The sequence below is a fragment of the Macrobrachium nipponense genome, chromosome 7 (assembly GCF_015104395.2).
Source record: "Macrobrachium nipponense isolate FS-2020 chromosome 7, ASM1510439v2, whole genome shotgun sequence".
Classification (NCBI taxonomy): Eukaryota; Metazoa; Arthropoda; class Malacostraca; order Decapoda; family Palaemonidae; genus Macrobrachium; species Macrobrachium nipponense.
The window spans coordinates 85,948,504-85,974,334 of NC_061109.1; the positions used below are offsets into that span (position 1 = coordinate 85,948,504).

Sequence of the window (25,831 nt, forward strand, 5' to 3'; positions counted from 1 at the left end):
GTGGTTTTAGGGGAAAAGGAACAGGACAACAGCTTCTACATGAACTAATTCATTGTGCAGAAAACTTCCAGAGCCTCGACAATTTTATAAACGTACACCAAGCACTCACTCATCAGCGACCACTTGCAAGCACTCGCGTGATACTTGCATATTGAGAAGCATTCCACTGCCTCTCTCTCTCTCTCTCTCTCTCTCTCTCTCTCTCTCTCTCTCTCTCTCTCTCTCTCGATCCAGCACTTTCTAGTTCTCCCCGACCCCAAACCCGCAAAATAAGAATAAATTAAATAAAATAAAAAAATAAATTTTAAAAAATAATCTCATGAGCGTCCTTTTGCACATATTGCAAAAGGGGCCACACTTACATAAAGACTCTACGTGACTTCCGAACCACGTCGAGATTCGTGAACTTCCATCACCAGCAATACACGTCTCTCACACCTCAATGGAATGCCCGAGAATACATATACATATATACGTAAAACATAGTATGACTTGCAATGCTCACTTAAGTGCTCCATCAACTTTATAAATATTTCCGGAAATGTACCATGTACGTTCAAATCACCCAGATTACTGTTTTTATATTCGACCCTTTTTTTTCCACTACCAATATTCCTTTTTCAAAATCTACCGTTTCCATTAGGAGGCTCCATACAAAGTTTCGCAAAGGTCCCCAGACTGGAATTCAAGTCATCAGCAGTTATTACAATTAAACAAATGGCAGACGATAACATAACATCTGACGACGCGTAACTGAAGCCATGTGCGATGCTCCCGTTCTCTCTCTCTCTCTCTCTCTCTCTCTCTCTCTCTCTCTCTCTCTCTCTCTCTCTCTCTCTCTCTCTAGCAATTTCATTTACTTTTCCTTCCTTGTTCTTTTGTTAAAAGGAGAGAACGTCCCTCTGTTGCACTATACATTTTACTCCCGATTTCCTTTCTATTATACTGTCGACTTTCCCTTCTCACTACATTCAACTATTTTTTTTAAGTACTGTCAATTTAACAACCGGAAAGTTTTAAAGTCATCGACGAATTAAATGTTTTGTTAGAGAAAGCAGACGTTAGAAACTGACAGATGAACCCGTTTCTTAGTCAAAAAAACAACGGCCTAATTAAAATAAGGAAACCGTCCAGATCGAAACTGCATGCCAAAATAGAATTACACCTAAATCTCCACTCTCTGTATTGATATTCGAACAGGAATCATGGCACGACAATGCAATTCCGTAATATCTAAAAAGTATTAGGACTCGGAAGATAGCACGGAGTTAGATAAATCTCCACTCCCTGTATTGATATTCAAACAGGAATCATGGTACAACAATGCAACTACGTAATATCTAAAAAGTATTAGGACTCGGAAGATAGCACGGAGTTAGATAAATCTCCACTCCCTATATTGATATTCAAACAGGAATCATGGCACGACAATGCAGTTACGTAATATCTAAAAGATATTAGGACTCAGAAGATAGCACGGAGTTACGTGGAAATGATACCATTAAGGAAATTACACACAAGTTCCATATGAGTCATATCACATTACCGTGATTTATATACTTAAATCGAGCCACAAATGTCCTTTAAAATCTAATTTGTAGCTCGATGTAAGTTTCCATATGCATACTAGATCATGGTGGAAGAGGTGGCAATGGCATTTAGTATACATGTTTTTCCAACAATCTCTAAAGGAGAAAGATACGTGACAGTACCAGCCAGCAGGGTTCCAGTGGCACCGTGGCGCCAGAGGAATTATTATTATAAGGCCCAGACCTACCTGGAAGAGAACTACGCGAGGGCAGGGTAAGAATGATCGGATATATTGACAGATGAAGCACAGAAAAAGATATATTTACAAATAAAACACAAGAAAGGATGTATTTACAGATAAAGCACAGGAAAGACAAGAGCGGCGGAATTCCACGAACGACCTTAGGGTCTTGCGGCATCGGACGCAATGACGAAGAAGGTCTTCAAGATGATTTGACCATTTTGAGTCCAACGAAAGCCATATAAGCAGACTTTACGTCACGACCATGTGAAATTAAATAAAATAAAATATTAATTTCGTCGAGAATGATTAAGACTGACTGACTGATTGGCTTATTGTAACAAACGTCATCACATCTGCGGTCATAGATGGAGTAAATAACATTGATAAAATAATTGCTAAATATATTACATTTATGAAATGCTCATTTAATTTATGCATAAAGAAATACTGTTATGCCTTATATCCATAAATACTTAACAAGAAATTTGGAGTAAAATTCGTAAATGTTAATTAACGAAACGAGAGAGAGAGAGAGAGACCCTCATAAAATGTTGGAAAGGACGAGAAACCAAAAACTGGAGTGCACAAAACGAAAAACGAAGTAAGATATATTGGGTCTGTGGAAATGTAGGGTGTCTTATTAACACTTCCAACTGGGCGAGAAGAGAGAATTCTTCATTTGAAAATGCTTACTACTTTAATATAAACAGATTTCCTCAAAGTTTAAGTATCTAAGACAACGATGTACTTCACATATAAAAAATTTAGCAGCTGTTCTGATACGAAAACTGAAGCTACATCCTCAGCATTCAGTAAGAAACCTCCCTGACTTTCCCCTGAACATCTAAAACCCATATGATCATCAGCTGAAATCTACCAATCATCCTCCCACAACTTCCGAGCAGGTTAAAACGCTGGTTTCTAAGATTTCCTTTGCATGTACATAAGAGCGACCGATATCCAAGCTTTCTCATTCCCAGGTGGCATTGTGATCACCTTGGACCGTTATACTACAGCGGCGGCCTTGCATGGCTGATCGATTATTATCGCTCAGAGAAAGAAGGACGCTTCGTGAAATGGGGCTTCGCTGTTTATAAAAAAAGAAAAAAGAAAAAAAATGAAAAAATAAAAAGCAAACACCAACGCGAAGCGTAGCATCTATTCCACCGGCGACAGTCTGGTGGGAAAATATTGTCGTTTTTAATAAACGTTATAGCAGTCACAGAGATACAGACAAGACACACAGACAGTCAGTAGTAGATCAGACGCGGTGAGTGACGAGCAGGGAACACACACACATGACTTCCTTTCCACAATTCTCAAGACGTCAGCCCGGCCCCACCAATTATATATCCCCCCCTACCAAAAAAGAAAGCCCCCCTTGGCTCTCCTGCCACCTTCCCCTCCCCCGTCCACCCACCGCCCGCCCCCCTCCCCCCCCACAACCACCTGGCTCGCTGTTTTGCTGGAGTGAGCGAAAGTTATATAAAGAAGGGCTCGGCTCTCTTCGTCAGACACTCCCGGCCGCGAAGATGTGGCGACAGGAGGTGACTACTGCAGTAGTGGCGCTGAGTTTAGCAGTTCTGGTAACGGTTGCAACTGCCATCGGTGAGTGTTGTCTTAAAATTTATGTGATACTTTCTTGTTCTTTTTTTTACTCGCTACGAATGGGGATATTGGTCGTAGGTCCGCAATAATGTAGCATGTGAGTGTATATGGTCTTTAATGGATATTAAAAGCTTTCGAACCTTGTGTACTAGGTTCATCTTCAGTATTAGGTTCGAAAGCTTTTAATATCCATTAAAGACCACATATACTCACCTGCTACATTATTGTGGCATGTGAGTATGATCTTTAATGGATATTAAAAGCTTTCGAACCTTGTGTACTAGGTTCATCTTCAGTACAAGGTTCGAAAGCTTTTAATATCCACATGCTACATTATTGTGGGCTTGAAGCCATTGTCATCATTTGCGCCACGGAAATCTGTGCTCACTATTAAATGGGGATATTTCTTTTATGAAGTCTTCATTCACGGCAGGTGTGTCATTTACGCTATGCCCATTTTCTTGCATAGATATTTAAAACATGTCTCAAATGAGTTATGTGACTTGAAATTTACTGTTCGATAAAAAGACTTGCAGGACAACATTTTGGAAGCCCAGTTATTTTAAAATTCGTACAACAATTCCGGTGTTGTTTAGCTTTACGTAAAACAAAACTACAACCCATCATCTCCTGTTCCGTAATATAGAAGGCCAAATTAATTGTATCACCTACAATCGTGAGCCATTTATTTACAAAACATTACAACATGTTTCTTTAGTTTCGATTAAGAACGCAAACAAAACCGATAATTTCGTGGACTTGTTTTAATAACACGCTTTTAATGTTGGTATCGATATAATTCTCGCATTCATGCAATTCCTTGATGAGAATGAACGTCGCCAAGTTCATTACACGAAATGAACCTGAGGGTGTCCAAGTGCGATTGATACGGTTCAATTAAAAGCAGCGGGGTGGGGGGGTTCACAGGAAGGTTTTACAGGGGTACTTGGATCGCTGACGTAAAATATCTTTGAAAATTCTTTGAAACAAACAGGCCACAACCTTCATAAAGTTCAATAATATTGCTTGGTGATCAAGTAAATACTTTATCACTCCTGTATGTGTAGCATCCTTGTAAATTGCTTGTAAATAATATTCATGCTTCTGCTTCATAATGTCATCATAATATAAAATGGTTTTATCCTTTCCAGTACCATTGTACTATAAAAGATTTAGTAATATCCTTTCCAGTACCATAGTACTATGTCAAGTTTGTCAATATAATACTATTATTACGTTCGGTGTCAGCTTAGTGGGGGTTTCGGGTAGATGGTATTATAACTCAAGGCGGGGGGGTTACTCAAGGGGGGGGGGGAACAATATATTACCATTATTATCTTCGGTGTCAGCTTACTGGGTGTTTGGGTAGATGGTCTTGTAACTCAGGGGTTACTTAAGGGAGGGGGAAAGGTTGAGAACCCCTGAATTAAACGCTCCAAATGACGCGCGCTTTGTAAAGAGAGGAACAAGTGAGAGCGGAAATGCGTGCTCGACGAAGCTCGCCGAGAAATTAAGTATATAAGTAGCACAACCTCAGCCCCACGGCAGTAGCACAGTGGGCGTACTAGTTTCACGGGAGTTGGAACTCAACCTGCTGAAGATCGCGGCGCATGACTTGATACTACTACTTGACAAATTCACGAATGGATAAAATACGTTTATTTTATACAATAACCATTTAATTCACTTGTGGAGCGTTTTGCATCATATGTTTTCATATACGTAAGCTCAACAGGAATCTAACATGAAGACCTAGAACTCTTACAAATGAATTATGAAGATTTGATTGCACTGTAACCTTGAGTTCTTACAAATACATTATTATGATTTCACTGCACTGTAACCTAGAAGAGCTCTTACAAATGAATTATGATGATCTTATTGCTCTGTAACCTAGAGTTCTTACAAATAGATTATTATGATTTGATTGCACTGTAACCTAGAGCCCTTGCAAATATATTATTAAGATTTCATTGCACTGTAACCACGTATCGTCATCACTAAGTCTTATCTTGGAAATTCGCTTGTGTGACGAACACTTAGCAGAAAAATTACTAAGGCAAACTTGCAAAATATTAATTTGTTGTATTCAAATACAGGAGTACAAGTCCCCACACATTTTTCTGCGTAAACTAATATCCAGAGATAAACATAATTTCTACGCAAACTCATATCACAGGAGCGTAATATACAGATGAGCAGCTTTCCACAATTTACATATACAAACCGCAAGTTTGTATTAAATCGAAGACCTTTAATCTCTTCTGATTGGAAAAATAAATATTTGTATATGCATGAACGAACAGACATTAAAAGCGTCTATATAAATAAATAAACAGAAAACCATGACATTACTTAACTGATTACACGGTTACGGGATGTTTAATCGGTACAATATTAAATTTATCGAAACCTACACAACAGAATTAGGAAAGACCAAATACCCTATAGTTCTACGTGACCATATATGAATGAATGTATACATTTCACTACAAAAACTTCCGCGAGTTAAATAACATATATTCTCGATGAAGTATACACTGCATTTGCGCAATTGGAAATGACGAAAACCTCTTAGTTATCAGTAATGTTACCAGGTTCTGTTCACTGAGGTGTACTTTGTGCGCACATTTTAATCGAATTATTATTTCGTAATATCTTCTGTCAGGTATATCCTTTTAAAATGATCCGTATCTGGTTGGGTGGATGTGTGAATATTTTTTTATATAAAATGGTTGTGTGATTATGCACGCTGCCAGCAGTAGTTCAGTCACACATGCATGAAATGTATAATAAAACTTTACGCTATGTATGTATGTATGTAAGTATGTATATATATATACATATATTATATATGATTGTTGGTCAAATTCCCCAAGCTGGTTGCGACCCACTAAAGAAGAGTTACTACCAGGCACATATAATTCAATGCTCAGATCAACAGAAGCACGATGGAATGAAACTTACCAAAAGTGTTCAGTATTTCTAAGAAATCCAAACTGAACATCCGAGTACCACCATTAAATATATATATATATATATTATATATATATATATATATATATATATAGATATATATATATATATATATATATATGTGTGTGTGTGTGTGTGTGTGTGTGTGTGTGTGTGTGTGTGCGTATCCACCTTTATACAACATACTCGCAAAGCTCATCAACATTCATTCAACACCCCAACACGCTGACTAAGCATTTACCTGCTATTTAAGTTTCCCTTCCTCTCCTTCTTGCGACACTTCCGAAATACACATTCCTTTGGCCCACCTCCTGTCCTCCATTCTTTCCCCAAGACCTTAAATTCTCCTGATTTGTTTGTTACTATGGTGTTTTTACGTTGCATGAAATCAGTATGGTTATTCAGCAACGGGACCAACGGCTTTACGTGACTTCCGAACCACGTCGAGATACGTGAACTTCTATCACCAGAAATACACATCTCTCACACCTCAGTGGAATGCCCGGGAATCGAACTCGCGGTCAAAGAGGTGGCAGGCCAAGACCATACCGATCACGTCTCTGAGGCGCTTTTAAATTCTCCCTTATGCTATTCGTGACGTGCATCCAACCGACTTCAAGAGCTGTATATACTAGATTTTCCTTTCGAATTAAACACACCTAGTAAACATTTCCATAACAATACTCAGGGAACGTCCCCCTCACTCTTTTGCACATACCTTGCTACCTGAAAGGCATAACAAAAGTAGACAGTAACCTATTTATACACGTGAAACGACAACCAGACAAGAAATAATGGACGGAAACTAAAGCTGAAGAGATACAACACATCTTATTGCGGGAAGTTCTTTACATACAAGATATGTGACACGTGAAATAGACTGCCACCAAAAGTTGTAAAGAGCAACTGTGTAGAAGAGAATAAAAGAAAGCTAGACAAAATCATTAGGAGGACACTGTGAATGATCGGTAAAACCTGCTCCTAGTGATAAGTGAGCACACCATGTCTCCTCCTAGGATGGACTAACAAGTCCTTTGAGACATACTAATCCTTGTAACTCCTTCTAACTCTCTCTTAACACACCCACATCTACTTTCCTGGTGAGGATTGAAAACGAACGAGAAGGGCAGCAGGGTATATACACACACACACGAGTCGAGATGTTTAGAGAAAGCTTTAAGTAGACGGTTAGTTAAGAACACTTGCGGCCATGCAGGTTCACTTCGTGATTGCAAGAAAGAAGGAAGAGTCCTTTAGCAAACAGTCATGGTCGCCAATCGTTGCCCTTTCAAAGCACTCTCTGGGTGGGGGCGAGGCCATCTAACTTAAATGAGTAATGGTCCACTTACAGAAGCTGTGGAAATTTGTCTGTAATGCAAGTTTGTTGCGTGCTCGGGCGTGACTCTTCATATCAGTTTTAGAGGAATCGTGTAATCGCCTGCATGGAACATTATTCTGTTTTTTTTAACAAAAAGCGCTTAAAGAACGCATATACCATTGCCAAAGTCAAACCCAAGTGATCGTGCACGTATTGTCGCAGACTGGTAACAGACACTTGTCGGTATCCTTTAGAAAAAAATATTAACAGACAATTATCGGTATCGTTTAGAAAAAAATATTAACAGACAGTTATCGTTATCCTTTAGAAAAAATATTAACACACAGTTATCGGTATCGTTTAGAAAGAAATATTAACAGACAGTTATCGGTATCCTTAAGAAAAAAATTTTAACAGACAGTTATCTTTATGCTTTAGAAAAAAAAATATTAACAGACAGTTATCGTTATCTTTTAGAAAAAAATATCAACAGACAGTTATCGGTATCCTTTAGAAAAAAGTATTAACAGACAGTTATCGTTATCCTTTAGAGAAAAATATTAACAGACAGTTATATGTATTCTTTAGAAAAAAAATATTTACAGACAGTTATCGGTATCCTTTAGAAAAAATATATTAACAGACAGTTATCGGTATCCTTTAGAAAAAATATATTAACAGACAGTTGTCGTTATCCTTTAGAAAAAAATATAAACGGACAGGTATCGGTATCCTTTAGAAAAAAAATATTAACAGACAGTTATCGGTATCCTTTAGAAAAAATTATTAACAGACAGTTATCGGTATCCTTTAGAAAAAAATATAAACGGACAGGTATCGGTATCCTTTAGAAAAATTATAACTTTTTAAAACTGGTTTAAGTGGCTTATTCATACCGTCAGGGGAAGGTATAAATTCTTACACTAAACGAATGTTTTGCACATGGGCATGCAATGAACTCTTGATATTCTAATTCCAAGTAAATTATAAGACATGCTTTGTACTTGAAACTTTGGTCAATCCTGGAAAAAGAAAAAACAAACAAACAAACAAAGCAGCCCAGTACTTAACAACAACGTTTCCAAATCTCATGAGAAATCACACCTTGTTAAAAAAATATTTTATATCACCTCATGCTGGTTAAAGATCGCGAAGGTAAAAGTTTATAAGTAACCAAAAAATCTTACAAGTTATAAAAGCACAAAAACGGAACAAGGCCTTAGGCACACAGAAATCTGCCTGAATTTCGTTTGTTATAAAATACGGCTAATTTCGAAGCCACGCACAAGATTCAAAGATAAAAATAAGAGACTACAGTAATACGAGAGGAGATTTACTATTAACCCAGTAAGCATTGCACCTCCGGCCTAGGGCAAGAAACGGATTATACGTATATACCGCCCGCTACCTTCGCAGGATTTTGAACCACCTGTCCCAGATTCGGAACTAATGCTTGGACTACTTCCTCTATATAGTGGCGTTCTTTTATAGGTCAGGACGCTGAAACCGAGGAATTTATTGCTGGTGATAGAAATTAATTTCTCGATATTATATGGTTCGGATCCCACAATAAGCTGTAGGTCCCGTTGCTAGGTGACCGATTGGCGCCTAGCCACGTAAAAATATCTAATCCTTCGGGCCAGCCCTAGGAGAGCTGTTAATCAGCTCAGTGGTCTGGTAAAACTAAGATATACTTAACTTAAGGTCAAGACAAATATTCACCGCTTAACGTTTATTTTTAATTTAAATGTCAGCTTACCCGGTCAATTGGCTCAAGTCTTCATCGTATATTTTTAATACTTGTATACTCTCAGTTTGATCATACACTATTTATCTATTTAACTTGTAGCCCATTTCATTAAACCAGCCAATTTGCTCATTAATTACTGCAATGCAGACTAAAGAAAAGAAATTTACCGTACTTTAGTTTACATGAAGTAAATGACATGCGTAAACGACTCTACTATCATAATTTAATCTACACTCAATACTTTTTTGCGCCTTACGTGTTACTGATTGCTGCTCGAATGTCACTGAATATTAATGCGAAAAAAATTTGAGGTTAAATAGTGATACTAAAGAATATAACACATATTCTAAAAAAATTATCATCATTAATATCGTAACCACTGACAATAACTGGTTGTCCTCGCATCAGTAAACGAGACAAAAAAAAAAAACGCCTATAACAATGAACCAAGCAGTTTACTGTTGCAATCATTGAAAGTTATTTTTTCTCACATACCTAAGCACTGTACCGAAGACACCCGAGTGTTCGGTAAAACAAAACCAAAACAATATAAAACAAAAGAAGGTTAAATCAGATTATTCAAATGCCTAAACAACGGTTACAATCCCCCTTGAGTCAACTTTCCAAAAAGACCCGTTACGAATACAGCCGCTACTCAGTGGCTCTGAGCAAGGAATCTTCAGAGATGGAAAAATCTCTTCTCCCATCTTTCAAGACCAGTTCACACTTGCCAGGATATCCATAGGGTATAAGAGACTTTCTTTCTCTTCTCCATTCTTCAATAACGAATGTGGTTAGGAAACCGAACGTCAATGTAAGAAGCAAAGCAGTTAAAGACGGTAATAAATGTAAAATGGTAATTACTCCGCGTCGGGTATTTCTTTGGAAATTACCTTTTCCTCTAATATTTGGGTAGTTTATTAAGATCTTACCGTTATTTTTGGGGGGTCGACTGTGGCTTTGATGTCTAGGCCAGTACCTTACGATGCTCCTGATTGGCTGTTAATAAGCCAATCACACGGCTGGAAACTCTCAGTCTCTCGAGAGAGTTGACATGGGTAGAATCTATGTTCCATCTCTCCTGAGGGATAAGTCTTTTAAAAGTATCCCTCAGGAGAAGTGAAACATAGGATTACCGTAAAATGCAACAGGTATAGGTGTATCGGCATTCACAACTGGACAAACAATCCCAAAATTGGAAGAAGAAAACTCTCGCATACCAGAATTCGAAAATGTGTGTAACTTTGCCCTGAGAAAATATGACAACATTCTTTTAAACAATAAATGATTACTCTGAAGGTTCTTGACACCATGCCTGATACAATACGGTCTCGACTTGTCCTATAAACACTATATATAGGCTTCACTAATCTAGGATACTGCTGCGTAGACTTAAAAACTTAAGGGTGACCCTTTTCCCTTCAGTATGTGAAAACCTTACGCAGCATCAGGCCCATCATAAAACAGTTGTTGTTATTATCAATAATGAAATGCGTACCAGTTTCTGACATTGCATCACCCTCGGTGAATGCTTCGCTTCTTTTCAGTTTGCCACGTTGTTGCCTGGAACCAGTGATTATTCAGCAACGGGACCAACGGCTTGACGTGACTTCCGAACCACGTCCTCGAGCGTGAATTTCTATTACCAGATATGCACATCTCTGACCCCTCAATGGAATGGCCGAGAATCGAACTCGCGGCCACCGTGGTGGCAGGCCAAGACCATACCGGCCACGCCACTGAGACGCTCTAAAGGAGGGGTCGAGAGTGATTGGAAAGCATAATAAAAGAAAGTCTGAAAACGGGAGTCAGCAATGGAGGAAAAGTTCAAAAGACTAAAAAGTGTGGGGAGGGGGGGTTGCAGCTACGGGCCCAGGGGGGGACGCTGCAAACAGTCTCTAGTAATAAACAGTGCGCCATATCAGGCTGCACTGAAGGCACTAACCAACCTCCCCCCGCCCCACCCTGCGCAAGGAACTTCTTTCCTCATTATCAGAAACTTCAAAATGGTTATAACTAGGAATATTCGACTCTCCCAGATCTTCCTATGGTATCAAAACCGCAGAATAAACATCAAACATCCTTAACACCAGCTTAAACGGATTGCTCAGAGAGAGAGAGAGAGAGAGAGAGACTGATTCTCGCTTTCAAAATAATTTCACATCCACTCAATGAACTTGTTATATTTAATTCAAGTGGCAGAATTAGTACTGATCAGCAAATGGTGCAACGTTTATTGCTCTGATACCTAGAGTAGCGTTATCATAATCATCGGTACTTTCACCTTAAAGCTCGCTCCACGTTCCGGAGTCAAGTATCATCACTTGCGTTCTAGAGTCAAGTATCATCACTTGCGTTCTAGAGTCAAGTATCATCACTTGTGTTCTAGAGTCAAGTATCATCACTTGCGTTCTAGAGTCAAGTATCACTTAAGTTCACGAAACTGTCGTACAATTCTAGCGACTTACTCGAACTTCTCAAAGCAATTCCTAAGGTATTAGAAAACCGACCTACGAGCACATGGAAAAGCAGACCATTCAAAACGTCAAAATTACAAAAGAAATTGCAAGTATTTCTGATCAAAAGCAGTTAGGATGGATGAGCTATACGCATTCAAGTTAAAAAAAAGACATAACGGATAAATTAAAAAAAAATTACCCATCTGACGTAAAAATGACAGCCGATATTTATACTTTCATTTCTATTATTATTATTTTATACTCTTTTACCTTATTTTCATTTATTTTTATTACTATTAGTTTTATTTAAATCTTTATTTCTTTTAATTTTATTTTTTATTATATTTTAATATTCTTATAATTATCTTACTTTTATTTTAATTTACACGCCTTTAAAAAAATAATAAGTTTGTTTGTTTGTTTGTTTGTATTGTGATTTAACGTTGCATGGAACCAGTATGCTCATTCAGCAACGGGACCAACGGCTTCACGTGACTTCCGAACCACGTCAAGATTCGTGAACTTCTATCACCAGAAATACACATCTCTTACACCTCAATGGAATGCCCGAGAATCGGAACTCGCGGCCACCGAGGTGGCAGGTCAAGACCAAAAATATATATATATATATATAAAATAAGGATGACGACGATGATGGTGACATTAAAAAAAAAAGTCCTGAAATAATGGCAGACACTTCTTTTGTATAACATTTCTGAACATTCATCGAACTTTAACCGTTGTAGAAAGAACTCAAGCACTTCCGCAGGTTCCAACAGTGATGCGCCCTGTAATGACAAAAATTCCGTGACTGGTATATACGCACTACTACGTAAATACGCGTTACGGCGTTATAACGCTTCCGCCACGGTAATTGAATTGGATTCAGGAAGAGGGCGGGGTGTGGGGGTGGGCGGGGGGTGTGGTGCTCGACATTTATGAAACGAGTCTGCGGATGACAGATAGGGAGGAGGAAGAGCCAATTACGATAACGCCACTTCCGACCAGATTTTGTAGGGCAGCGCCACAACGGTGAAAGTGAAGATGCATTGCAAGAAGTGAAATCGTAAGCGCAGCAGAACCGCAACAAGTGCATTTGCTGTTGCAGATGAGCCATTATTACCTCCTGACGAAATATATGCTCTGATGATAAAAGGTTTTTATTCGCGTTTGACCGAGTCATTAGGTTCGCTGAATGGTCTGAAAGCAACGTTTATCTTTCTCGTTGTCTAAATTTCTGAATATATTTACTGCAGACACGGGAATGGCGAAGAAGGAAGTAGACCGATCTGCAATTCTCGAGGACTGAATTAGGTAAACATACCACACACGAAAAACAGGACGAATGCAAGAATTCGCAGACAATAATGTCCAGTCCTGAATAGAAGCCGCTGTTGCGAACAATGAAATAGTATTCCTATAATACATGTACGGACAGAAATAAATCCTCATTGAACATAAGAACCTATAATTCATATGGAACAGAGAGTTCTAACTTAGAGACTGACAATACAAGAGAAATCATTTATCTTCAGTTTGCAAGATATGATTGCACAAATACATGTAATCTTCAGTAACAAACCAAAACACGTGCAATTAAGCGGAATTATATCAGACAACTGATATTCAAAGAGCTACTTAGTATTAATTTTAAAGACGATAGAGAAAATAAAGAAAATAAATTCTAGCGCAGATGTTATTACGATTAATTAAAAGCAGTAGGAAATATAAAAAACGATCGTAAAAACCACGAAAAATTGTGTTCCAATCCACCTAAGTATCATGACGCAACTATAACGTTACTTTGTGACTGACCCCCACGCTATTCGTAGCGTTGCTCTTAAGATTTCAAAAGAAGCGGGAAAAAATGGAGATACTACTTTATGAATCAGAGGTTTTCTATTCAAAACATACATACGATGATGTGAAGAAAACTGGATCAAGAAAATTCTTCATCATTACAAACGTTCTTACATTCACCGTTCCCCTTTGTGGGATTATAAGTAACATGAGGATCTCTCCACACTTCTCTGCCCTACCCTCATTTTTTTTGTATTAGAACTGTCAGGCCTTTATACTTTATAGGTCTTCACACCTCTCCCTTCTCTTCTTAGCCCTTTCTACGGCACTTAGTCCTCTACAGCTATACAGGTATACGTACCGAATCATTAAGGTCAAAGTGGCAATAATATGTGAAAGTCGGATAATCGGGTTCCATGCTTAACGAAAACTACTGGGTTTTTTATCGCGCGTTAACATGACAATGAATTTTGCAATTGCAGTATTTCACGATACGTTGCACACCAACCTCCCCTGCTATTTCCCATTAACTGTGGGATTCCAAAACCTGCTACCGGATGTGTTTACAATGACCTAATTAAAGAATACATCAAAACATTTATTTTTCCTGAATCATAATAAACCACATTAATTCCAAACTACGGCTTACATGCATTTTACCATTTTTCAAGCATCCTAATTTTGGAGAATGAAATGAAACTTCATAATTTCACAAAACCTAACTATGCATAAATTAATTCCTAACTATGGTTTACATACAATTTACCATTTTTCAAGTAACCTAATTTTGGCGAACGAAATTAAGCTTTATAATTTCACAAAACCTTACTTTATTCATATATATATTTATATACATATATATGTGTGTGTGTGTGTGTGTGTGTGTGTGTGTGTGTGTGTGTATAATATATATTAATTCCTAACTGTGGCTTCATACAATTAGCATTTTTTCAAGTAACATAATTTTGGAGAACGAAATAAAACTGAATAATTTCACAAAAACCTACTATATATATATATATATATATATATATATATATATATATATATATATATATATTATATATATATACATTAATACCTGACTATGGCTTACATGCAATTACCATTTTTCAAGTAACCTAATTTTGGAGAACGAAATGAAACAATTTCACAAAACCTAACTATATATATATACATTAGTTCCTAACTATGGCTTACATACAATTACCATTTTTTCAAGTAACCTAATTTTGGAGAACAAAATGAAACTGAATAATTTCACAATACCTAACTATATACACAGATATTTTGCTAAAACATACTTAGGAAATAATATAATGAAACATTACGACAATAATCACGGTAAAGTTGCCTATTGAAATATTTCGTTTTTTGGGGAGGAACTTGATTATAGAGAACATGTTTTCTTTACATGGATGTAGAGTACAAAAAAAATCTAAGGACAAAAAATAAAGGAATACGCTGGTACTTGTTTTCCAAAATAGGCTGAAATGTTTTTATACACAATGAAGTTAACAAGTTAACAATATAGGTAAAGATAACAAACTTTGCTATAATAAGGGAGATTCTTATGGATCCCACGGATATAGGACCCGTATGTACCCTCGGGAAAAGAAATTCTCTTTACCTTAATGAACTGTGGCCACCCACAAAAGCAGAGAGAACCTCCAGAAGAAAAAGTTACCACGAGATATTTTCCCACTTTCGTACTTTCATCGGCTGCTAATGACTCCTAACCATGAGAGAGAGAGAGAGAGTACTCCCTTTCCTCTTGATTTCTTTTGTGACAAAAGGACTTATAAAAAAAAATATTCCATTTGCTGACAAAAAATAAATAAATCCATACAAAATCCCAAAGATGAAAAAATATTCCATTTACAGACAAAATAATAAATCAATAAAAAATCCCAAAGCTGAAAAAAAAAATTCATTTACTGACAAAAGAAAAAAATCCATAAAAAAATCCCAAAGCTGAAAAAAAAAATATTCCATTCACTGGCAAGAAAAAAATCCGCAAAAAAAATCCCAAAGATGAAAAAAAATATTCCATTTATTGACACAAAAAAAAAATCCATAAAAAATCCCAAAGCTGAAAAAAAATTCCATTTACTCACAAAAAATTCATAAAAAAATCCCAGCGCTGGAAAAAATATTATATTCACTGAAAAAAAAATCCATAAAAAATTCCAAAGCTGGAAAAAAATATTCCATTTACTGACATAAAGAATCCATAAAAAACCCCAAAGCTTAAAAAAAAAGTAATCCATTTCCTGAAAGATCCATAAATAAAAAATTTACTACCCTTGAAGGAATAACCCATAGAAATTACTCTCCTAACAGAATAGTCCATAAAAAAAATACTTTCCTTACTGAGGTATGCAAATAATCAATAAAATGTAACAACGTCCCTTCTAAGAACTCTGATTAATTAGTTTATTGTCCTTCTAATATCTAATTAATTAGTTTGTCCTTCTATTACCTCTGATTAATTAGTTTATGGTCCATCTAATATTTCTGATTAATTAGCTTATTGCCCTTCTAATATCACCTGAGTTGAACAAAAAAAATGCACAATATATACGGAAGATGTTATATACTTGACAAAATTTGAGATTACACTTAGAAGAGAAGAACTCCACCCACCAATCATTGACGTTTTTATGATAAAATACTCTTTGCCCATTAGATGATTCCTAATACAAATCCACTCGCCATCAGAATGTCCTAATAAATAGATAATCAACAACTTCCTTGTGAATGGGACATTGTAAACAAGTGACTTTCATGGATTTACAATGACTGCAACATGGAAAAACACCACAGTGCTATTCTCTAAATGATGGATGCGATGATGCAATATATACACTTGATTATATCGTCTCATCTGGGTAATGTTTGTTTGTATGGTGCTTTTACGTTGCATGGAACCAGTTTGGTTATTCAGCAACGGGACCAACGGCTTTACGTATCTGGGCAATGGACGGTGTCTTGGACAGCGTGAAATCCCCCCCTCCGAGAGCGATGGATGGACGTAATAATAATGACATAATGCATAATACAGACTGCTGTTATCAGATTGATGCGCATTCTCCTGACAAGACAATGACGCTGATGAAAGGACCTGACAACTTTCTCGCAAGTCTTGGCAGAACTTTCCCTTTCACGGCCCGCTGAACCTCCGCCCACCACAGCGGCAAGATGTCACTGGTTTTTTAAATAAAAAAAACACACTCACACACACACACATACACACAAAGTGGTCCCCCTCCTTCCATCAACCCCTGGGCCAATGACCCCTAGAATTACCGCGACCACTTGTGGTGCGAGGAGGTAAAATATCACCAAAATGCTTCGGCTTCTAGATCCATCTCTAAAGGAAGAGCAACTTGGATGATGTGTGGCCTGTTCTGAGACGTATATATACTGTTCACAATGCCAATTTATTACCTTCCATAAACTTCAGAGGTAAAAGCACCTGAATTGTGGCCTGTTCGGAGACGTATATATACTGTTCACAATGCCAATTATATTACCTTCCATAAACTTCAGAGGTAAAAGCACCAGAACTGTGGCCTGTTCGGAGACGTATATACTGATCACAATGCCAATTATATTACCTTCCATAAACTTCAGAAGTAAAAGCACCTGGATTTCCGAACACTCATTCTGAATGATCTCATTCGGTTTTATGTTGGATACCTGGACTCTCCTCTATGATGCTCAAGGCTACAAATAATCAACATTTATCATCAGTAAAATTAAATATCTTAATGCGATAGCATTTAATGTAGACCAAGCCCTCATCAGGGAGAAATTACGTCGGAATGGATGCCAATTCTTCTGAGAAAGCTCAACACGTATAATGTTTTGAAGGATCCATCTGTAACCGGATTACTGACTATTCACCAAAAACTACTTTCACATAACAGTTTGTAACGGGACACAGGGATTCGTGAAGACAAATCACTCCTCTTAAACATTAGTTTTCATTGTAACAGTCCCCAGGGGTTAAAAGATGAGCCTACCCACTCCGCCTTTTTTCGTTTTTACTTTTTTTTTTAACATTAGTAACCCTTCGCCCACATCCCCAGTTAATACTAATGGAAAAGGTTTGAACTTTCCCTAAATTCAATGGCAAATCTTCGAGTTTTCGTAAATTGCTTTTCTACTACAGAAGAGAGAGAGAGAGAGAGAGAGAGAGAGAGAGAGAGAGAGAGAGAGAGAGAGAGAGAGAGAGAGAGAGAGGGAAAAGGCCTGAACATGCCATAAATTCAATAGCAAGTCTTCGAGATTTCCTAAAATTGCCTTTCTACTACAGAGAGAAAGAGAGAGAGAAAGGAAGAAGTCTCCTACCCAACAGCTATCAAGACAATGTCTGGAAGATTACATAAAAGACGGGAAGTTCGTACAACTTCCTATGTCATGTATGATAAGACAATAATTGCTTTCACTCGCATCACGAAAATTCACGAAATTACTCTCTCTCTCTCTCTCTCTCTCTCTCTCTCTCTCTCTCTCTCTCTCTCTCTCTCTCTCCTTTCTTACGTATTTCCCTTCCAGCTGTCACACCTCCAACGAGGCCATATGTCGAGCGCTTCTCCCTCCTCCACTTTCTCCGTCAGGAGGAACATCTGTTAAATTTACCGACACTCTTCACTGGGCCTTCGAAGTGCGGAGAGAGAGTTCCCGAAAACCAAAGGAGATGTCTGTCTGTCTAGGAAACAGACAAGGCGGGTCTTAATTTTTTTTATTTATTTATTTTGTAATACTACCCGAGTACCATATCTGCCCTGATGAATGATTTGTTTAGTAATCAATAGGGTGGAAAAGGTTATGTATAATACCACAGCCAATTCAAGAGGGTTTTCCCCTATCCTGTTGTGCTGTGCTTTGTAACGCCCCCCACCCCCACCCTTTTTTTTTTTTTTTTTTTTTTTTTTTGCACGATAAAATGTTTTCTTTTTTTAGCGTTCTCGCAGCCTACTTACTTCCGATTTTCTTAAAGACTCCTTATTTCTAATTTTCTTCAGTCGCCTTTGAGAAAGAAACTTGACTCTTAATTCTCTTAATTACCCCTATAAATCAATCTGCAATGTTACACAAACCACGCTGAAGGATTTCGAAATTAATATTATACAGAACGAAGAATTTCAGAAATCTCTTAAATCCTAGATCAACATTTGGTTTCCAAATGTCATTCAAAAAAAGGATAAACTGGCAAACTCATTTAATTAAAAAATTAATTTTATGTTTTTTTAAATAATAATAATAATAATAATAATAAATTAATAATAATAATGAATAATAATCATAATAATTAATAATAATAACTAATAATAAATAATAATAATAATAATAATCCTAAGAACCAGATATGTTCAAAGTACGATAGACGGAAATAACATCTCCCCCATATGTAGGAAGTGCAATACGAAAAATGAAACCATAAACCACATAGCAAGTGAATGCCCGGCACTTGCACAGAACCAGTACAAAAAGAGGCATGATTCAGTGGCAAAAGCCCTCCACTGGAGCCTGTGCAAGAAACATCAGCTACCTTGCAGTAATAAGTGGTACGAGCACCAACCTGAGGGAGTGATAGAAAACGATCAGGCAAAGATCCTCTGGGACTATGGTATCAGAACGGATAGGGTTGATACGTGGCAAATAGACCAGACGTGACGTTGATTGACAAAATCAAGAAGAAAGTATCACTCATTGATGTCGCAATACCATGGGACACCAGAGTTGAAGAGAAAGAGAGGGAAAAAATGGTAAGTATCAAGATCTGAAAATAGAAATAAGAAGGATATGGGATATGCCAGTGGAAATCGTACCCATAATCATAGGAGCACTAGGCACGATCCCAAGATCCCTGAAAAGGAATCTAGAAAAACTAGAGGCTGAAGTAGCTCCAGGTCTCATGCAGAAGTGTGTGATCCTAGAAACGGCACACATAGTAAGAAAAGTGATGGACTCCTAAGGAGGCAGGATGCAACCCGGAACCCCACACTATAAATACCACCCAGTCGAATTAGAGGACTGTGATAGAGCAAAAAAAAAAAAAAAAAAAAAAAAAATAATAATAATAATAATAATAATAATAATAATAATAATAATAATAATAATAAACTCTTTGAAAGGCAATACTCCTCGCATTGAATAAAAAATTTAATCTTGTTTTTTTTAAATAATAAATAATAATAATAACAACTAACAATAACAATAACAATAACAATAACAATAACAATAACAATAACAATAACAATAACAATAATAATAATAATAATAATAATAATAATAATAATAATAATAATAATAATAATAATAATAATAATAGACACCTGACTGAATATCACGTCCAGGGATACTACTCTGTCTCGATACAATTTACAATAACTGGCAATATATGACGAGCAGGTGAGGACATACAATATAAAAAAAATATCAATAACCTCTTAATGAAGAAACTACAAATAAATCTGAAGAGTGGCCTGGAACAATGTAAAAGCAATCTGGCACATCATACGTGAGACAATACTATAGGGAAATTTACAGTCAATGTAATTTATACCTTAAACTCCTCCTATTAGTCAACTGGGGACTTAAACCACCTTAATGGGTAAACATTTCGAAAAAAACAGACGAAAACAAAAATTCTCAATTTAAAGTAGTTCACCTTCAAGTCTTCAAAAAACTGGGCAGAGGATTTACCATAACCTCATTCAACACAGATGTGAGGGAATTCTTCAATTCTATGTTCTCAAGAATATAGATCAAAACAATTACCATGAAAAAAAAACTCAATCAAACTACGTCAAAAAACTGAATAACTTCTAAATTAAACTACGTCAAAAAATTGAATTTCTAAATCAAACTACGTCAAAAAACTGAATAACTTCTAAATCAAACTACGTCAAAAAACCGAATAAATTCTGAATCATACTACGTCAAAAAACTGAATGACATCTAAAACTGCGTCAAAAAACTGAATAACTTCTAAATCCAACTACGTCAAAAACTGAATAACTTCTAAATCAAACAAAGTAAAAAAACTGAATAACTTCTAAATCAAACTATGTCAGAAAACTAAATAACTTCAAAGTCAAAATTGAAATCTTGCACTCGTAATAATCACCTCCCGATCATATGAGTTAATAAAAAAATACTTTTGACGTCATGAATAATAATCCTCGCGTATGACAAAAAGACATAGATAGAGCAGACAATATTTGAAAACGTATCAAATTGGTCTGGTTATTGGATGGATAAACATGAGAGGTTTGAAACAATTTCACATACAGTTCTAATTATCTGTAAAATAAAGATCACGGCTACAATAATGGTATATTTTCTATATCACCTAACCACAGCGACTATACAAGTACCTATGGCAATATAACCACATGATTTCCGTACAGGAGTATTACAGGAACTATATATGTATCGACACAGCGACCATAAGCATATTTGCAAATGTAAGTGTATATACGTGACGATCAGAATTGGTTAATGGACAGCAAAAGCACAAACAAAAGCACAAAAAATCAGCTATGTCATTTCTCCATCATCATAGCAAGCAATCATATCACTCCATCTTTCCTTCAATGTAGAAAAAAATAAGTCAACCAGAAAGCACAAAATAAACTTTTATTCTGTAATATATATATATATATATATATATATATATATAATATATATATATATTTATAATATATTATAGTATATATGTATTATATATATTATATATAGATATAGAATATATTATATCTCTATATTATATCTATACATTATTCTAATCTATATATATATATAATATATATATAATATATATATATTATATATATATGTATATACCATATATATATATAAATATAATATATATATATATATATTATATACATATATAATATATATATCATATATATATATATATATCATATATAATATATATATATATATATAGTATATACATATATACATATATATATATATATATAATATATGTATATTATTAGATATATATATTTATCTATATAAATATAATAATATATATATATATATATATATATAATATTTATATATATATATAATTTTATATAGTATAAATTATACGATGTAGTATATATGCACAGATGAATCTAATCTACAATTTCTATTGTAATTTGCAACACGAGAGACAATGCTACAAGCTGAAAGTTTCTATTCAGTGGTGACAGAACATAAAAAAATATATAACAACGGCGATGACGTTACTAATGTATTTTTCTCTATGCTAAGCGCCACTATCTTTTTCATATTTTTTATAAAAAAAAATAACTCTTGACTTCATCTTCAAAGTGACAATGACTGACCCCCGCTCATTTAATCAAACGCCAATGATGACGATGTTGAAAACACAAGAACAAACTTTCATATCCAGAACGAACAAACAATAAACTCGTCTGAATCAAAGATGAAGAGTAACTGCTTTTAGCCAAGGAAGCTTAAAAATAAAAACGACGGAATCACAGCCAAAGATACACATCAATTAAGGAAATTAGGGTACCTATATACAACTAACAAAGTAAATAGAATTTCACTGTTGAGTAATTAAGTTTTTTTTCAGGATTTTATAGCCACTGAAATACCTTGTGTATGTTAAAAGATGTATCGTAAAAATTCTAAGAGTGAAAGTTAGCGTTAAGTTTGCACGCACGAAAGTTAAGACGAAAACCGATGAGTGAAAATGAACAGGCAAATCTTATCACGTCATCAATAAACATGCGTTGACAAACACACCACAAGGGAATAATTCAACCACCATATATAACGTGTGTGTGTGTATGTGTGTGTGCGTGTGTGTGTGTATGTGTGTGAATGTGTACATCTGAGGACAGTGAGATGTCTGAAACCGTCTGTGTTAGTCATCAAAAGATTTTACACTTGCTCCCCAAGCATGGATAATCGAGACAGGTCGAAGGTCAAGTACGTGAGGTCGATCTTGACAAAAGAAGCGCACCGTCACAAAATGCTTGACTGATGTGGAAGAAGTCGGAGGAGGAAGAATTGTGGGATTTCATTTAAAGGGGGGTTGGGGGGGGATGGGTGAAATCATCAACAAAGGCTGCGCGATACGCACTTTGGTCTTCAAACAAGAGCGCGTCTGGAATTTCACTTTGTACAAGCGAATTATAAGTTAAATGTAACTTATCTCCCGCAAGCTCCCCTCCCCCATCCATAAGCTACCTTTCTCTGCCTGTCTAGTCTGCATCCGTCTGTCTGTCTCTCCAAACTTTCTCCATAAAATTGAGGCGTTTAAATGATCCTTCGAAAATGTATTTCCTGACAAATGATGTATTCGCCAGTTACCGTCAATAAAAATCGCTTATTATTTGCTTACGCCTTTGATAAATGCTAGGTTATAACACTGCAAAACATTTCACATATTTTTTAAAGAAATATAAGCAAGAAATAAGACAGTTCACTTATTTGAATATCTTAATGGCCGCGAATGAAGAACGTGAAGCCATTACAGTTATCTTGTGAAAACAGTCAATAAATAATGTTTCAAATAACTTACAAGCCAACCTAGTATAAGCGTTATTTCTTTTCACCTGAACCAGAAATGAAACGATCAACTCAAATCCCCATAATCTAAACTTTATTGTCGCTGAGAGTTGAACATATCGCATTTGCCTTTTTTAATAAATAATGAGAAAGTATATCTTTTGACCATAGCAACAACAAGTAAAACACGAAGCGGGAAGCAAAATAAATAAAAATAAAAAATACACACACAAACTATGAAGAAAAAATAGATATAAAAAAGGGGGCTTCATTTAATAAATAATGAGAAAGTAGCTTTTGACTATATAAGCAACAACTAAGACACGAAGCAGGATGCAAAATAAAATAAAAATAAAAACAAACTATGAAGAAAAAATATATATAAAAAAGGAGGATTTGAGATAATTTCTGGGGTGAGAGTTTGCTTGTTTGTATTGTATTTTAATGTTGCATGGAACCAATATGGTTTTTCAGCAACGGGACCAACGGCTTTATGCTTGACCTCCGAACCCCGTCGAGATTCGTGAACGTCTATCACCAGAAATACACATCTCTGACCCCTCAGTGGAATACCCGAGAATCGAACTCGCGGCCAACGAGGTGGCAGGTCAAGACCATACCGATCACGCCAATGAGGCGCTTTCTGGGGTGAAGGGATCGCTATTCTCGCAAGACGCTGCGACAACCACCATCCAACCTCATACGGTCAAACAATTCTGCAAAGTGAGAGGTGCAAAATTGCAATCATGCTTAAAGAATGACAAAAGCGGGCGGATTGCTATTAGAAAGTGTGATACTAATTGGAGAAGGTGTAGTATAACTGTTATTGTTTGCGATTCTGGAAAGTGAATGTATCAGAGAGAGAGAGAAAAAAAAGAGAAATGAAAGATGGCGTTGATGCCAAAAAAATTATAATTATCGAAGCGTTAAATGAAGGTGATATTTTAAAGAACTCAGCACGTATATATATGTATGTGTATGTATACATAATATATATATATATATATATATATATAGATATAGATATATATATATATATATATAATATATATATATATATATATATATATATATATATACTATATATATATATCTATATATACTATATCTATATCATCTATAATCTATATCTATATCATATCATATCTATATCTATATATATATATTATATTATATTATATATAAGCGATACCACTTATATATATATATATATATATATATAAGCGAATACCACGGGAAAATGATAGTCAGAAATCCAAGCGCTTTCGTCTTTATTCAGACATCGTCAAGGAGCTACTTGACGATGTCTGAATAAAGACGACAAAGCGCTTGGATTTCTGACTATCATTTTCCCGTGGTATTCGCTTATTTATGAAGTCACGTGCATCTACTGTGATTTTTTAAGCATATATAGATATATTATATATATATATATATATATCAGATATATATATTCACGATTATATTTATCGACAAGTACATTCAGATTCAATAATATCCCAGTTCTACAATTAACCAAGTCCTATTATTATAAGTCCCATTCAAAAGCTAACTAAATATTAGTTGCTACAACTTTCCTTTGAAGATAAGACGCCTTTATTTTTAAGAAATAATGAAAGCTTCGATTAATATCGTCATTCGCACTCTACAGCTGTCATCTTTGGGTCAGTAAGCCTCATAAAAGTGGCTTATTCTCTCTTAAATTACGGTAAACTGAAAGTTTTTATGACTTGTTCCTTGTTTATTTGAGCCAGGGCTACTCCGTCAATTTAGACGCTCAAATGGGAACACTAAAGAAACCAACGCTCAGAAAGGAACACTTGACAGAAACCAACGTTTTACAGAAACCAACGCTCAGAATTGAACATTTGACAGAAACCAGTCATGTTAGCGTCAAGTCCTATCATTCACTGAACAGGAAAGTCTCCTTATTTAATTTAAACAGAATTGGGCAGATTTTTAAAAGGCTCTGAAAAGTATTTAAAGGGTCTTAAAAATATTTAAAGGCTCTTAAAAGTATTTAAAGACATTTAAAAGTGTTTAAAGACTTTAAAAGTGTTTAAAGACATTTAAAAGTATTTACAGACATTTAAAAGTATTTACAGACTCATCAAAATATCTCTCTTAAATGTTATACTGAACTGCACCAAATTAGTTATATACAATACTCCGTTCGCCGAGGCGCCACAAGACTCATTTCACGGGCTGCTCTAGGAGCAAGAGCCGTGCTGGCATAAGGCCAGCTAAATCGAAAACAAACAAACGACTCATTTGACCACGCTTTCCTACAATCTAATAAGTCAGTCCTCTAAATCCTCATCCAACTTCATTATTTTCATTCCCATCTATTTAATGACTGTAAATTCACATTTCACCCACTTGAAATCTGTATCCAAAGTGGATTCTGTTTCTAATCCTACGAATCTCAAAATTGCCTCATGTTTCCCGCCCAAGTGAAGAAATTTCATTCATGTCTGACCGTATCTACAACCCCTTGTTCTACGATTCGCTGGAAAATTGCCGGCAGCAGGGATCACCATTCTGCTCTTTAAGCACTCGTTCTTTGTCTTTTTTATGGTGTTTTTATGTTGCAT

General features: G+C 35.8%; 1 protein-coding gene across 1 annotated transcript in view; it reads left to right on the top strand.

Moving 5' to 3' along the window:
• The first annotated feature begins 3,292 nt into the window (after positions 1-3,292).
• Positions 3,293-25,831, top strand: part of LOC135217049 (chitin deacetylase 1-like) — a 37,369-nt gene continuing 14,830 nt past the window's right edge. The window contains exon 1 of the mRNA XM_064252670.1: positions 3,293-3,382. Within this exon, the coding sequence (XP_064108740.1) occupies positions 3,307-3,382 (76 nt within the window). The 5' untranslated portion in view covers positions 3,293-3,306. The remainder of the gene's footprint in view (positions 3,383-25,831) is intronic.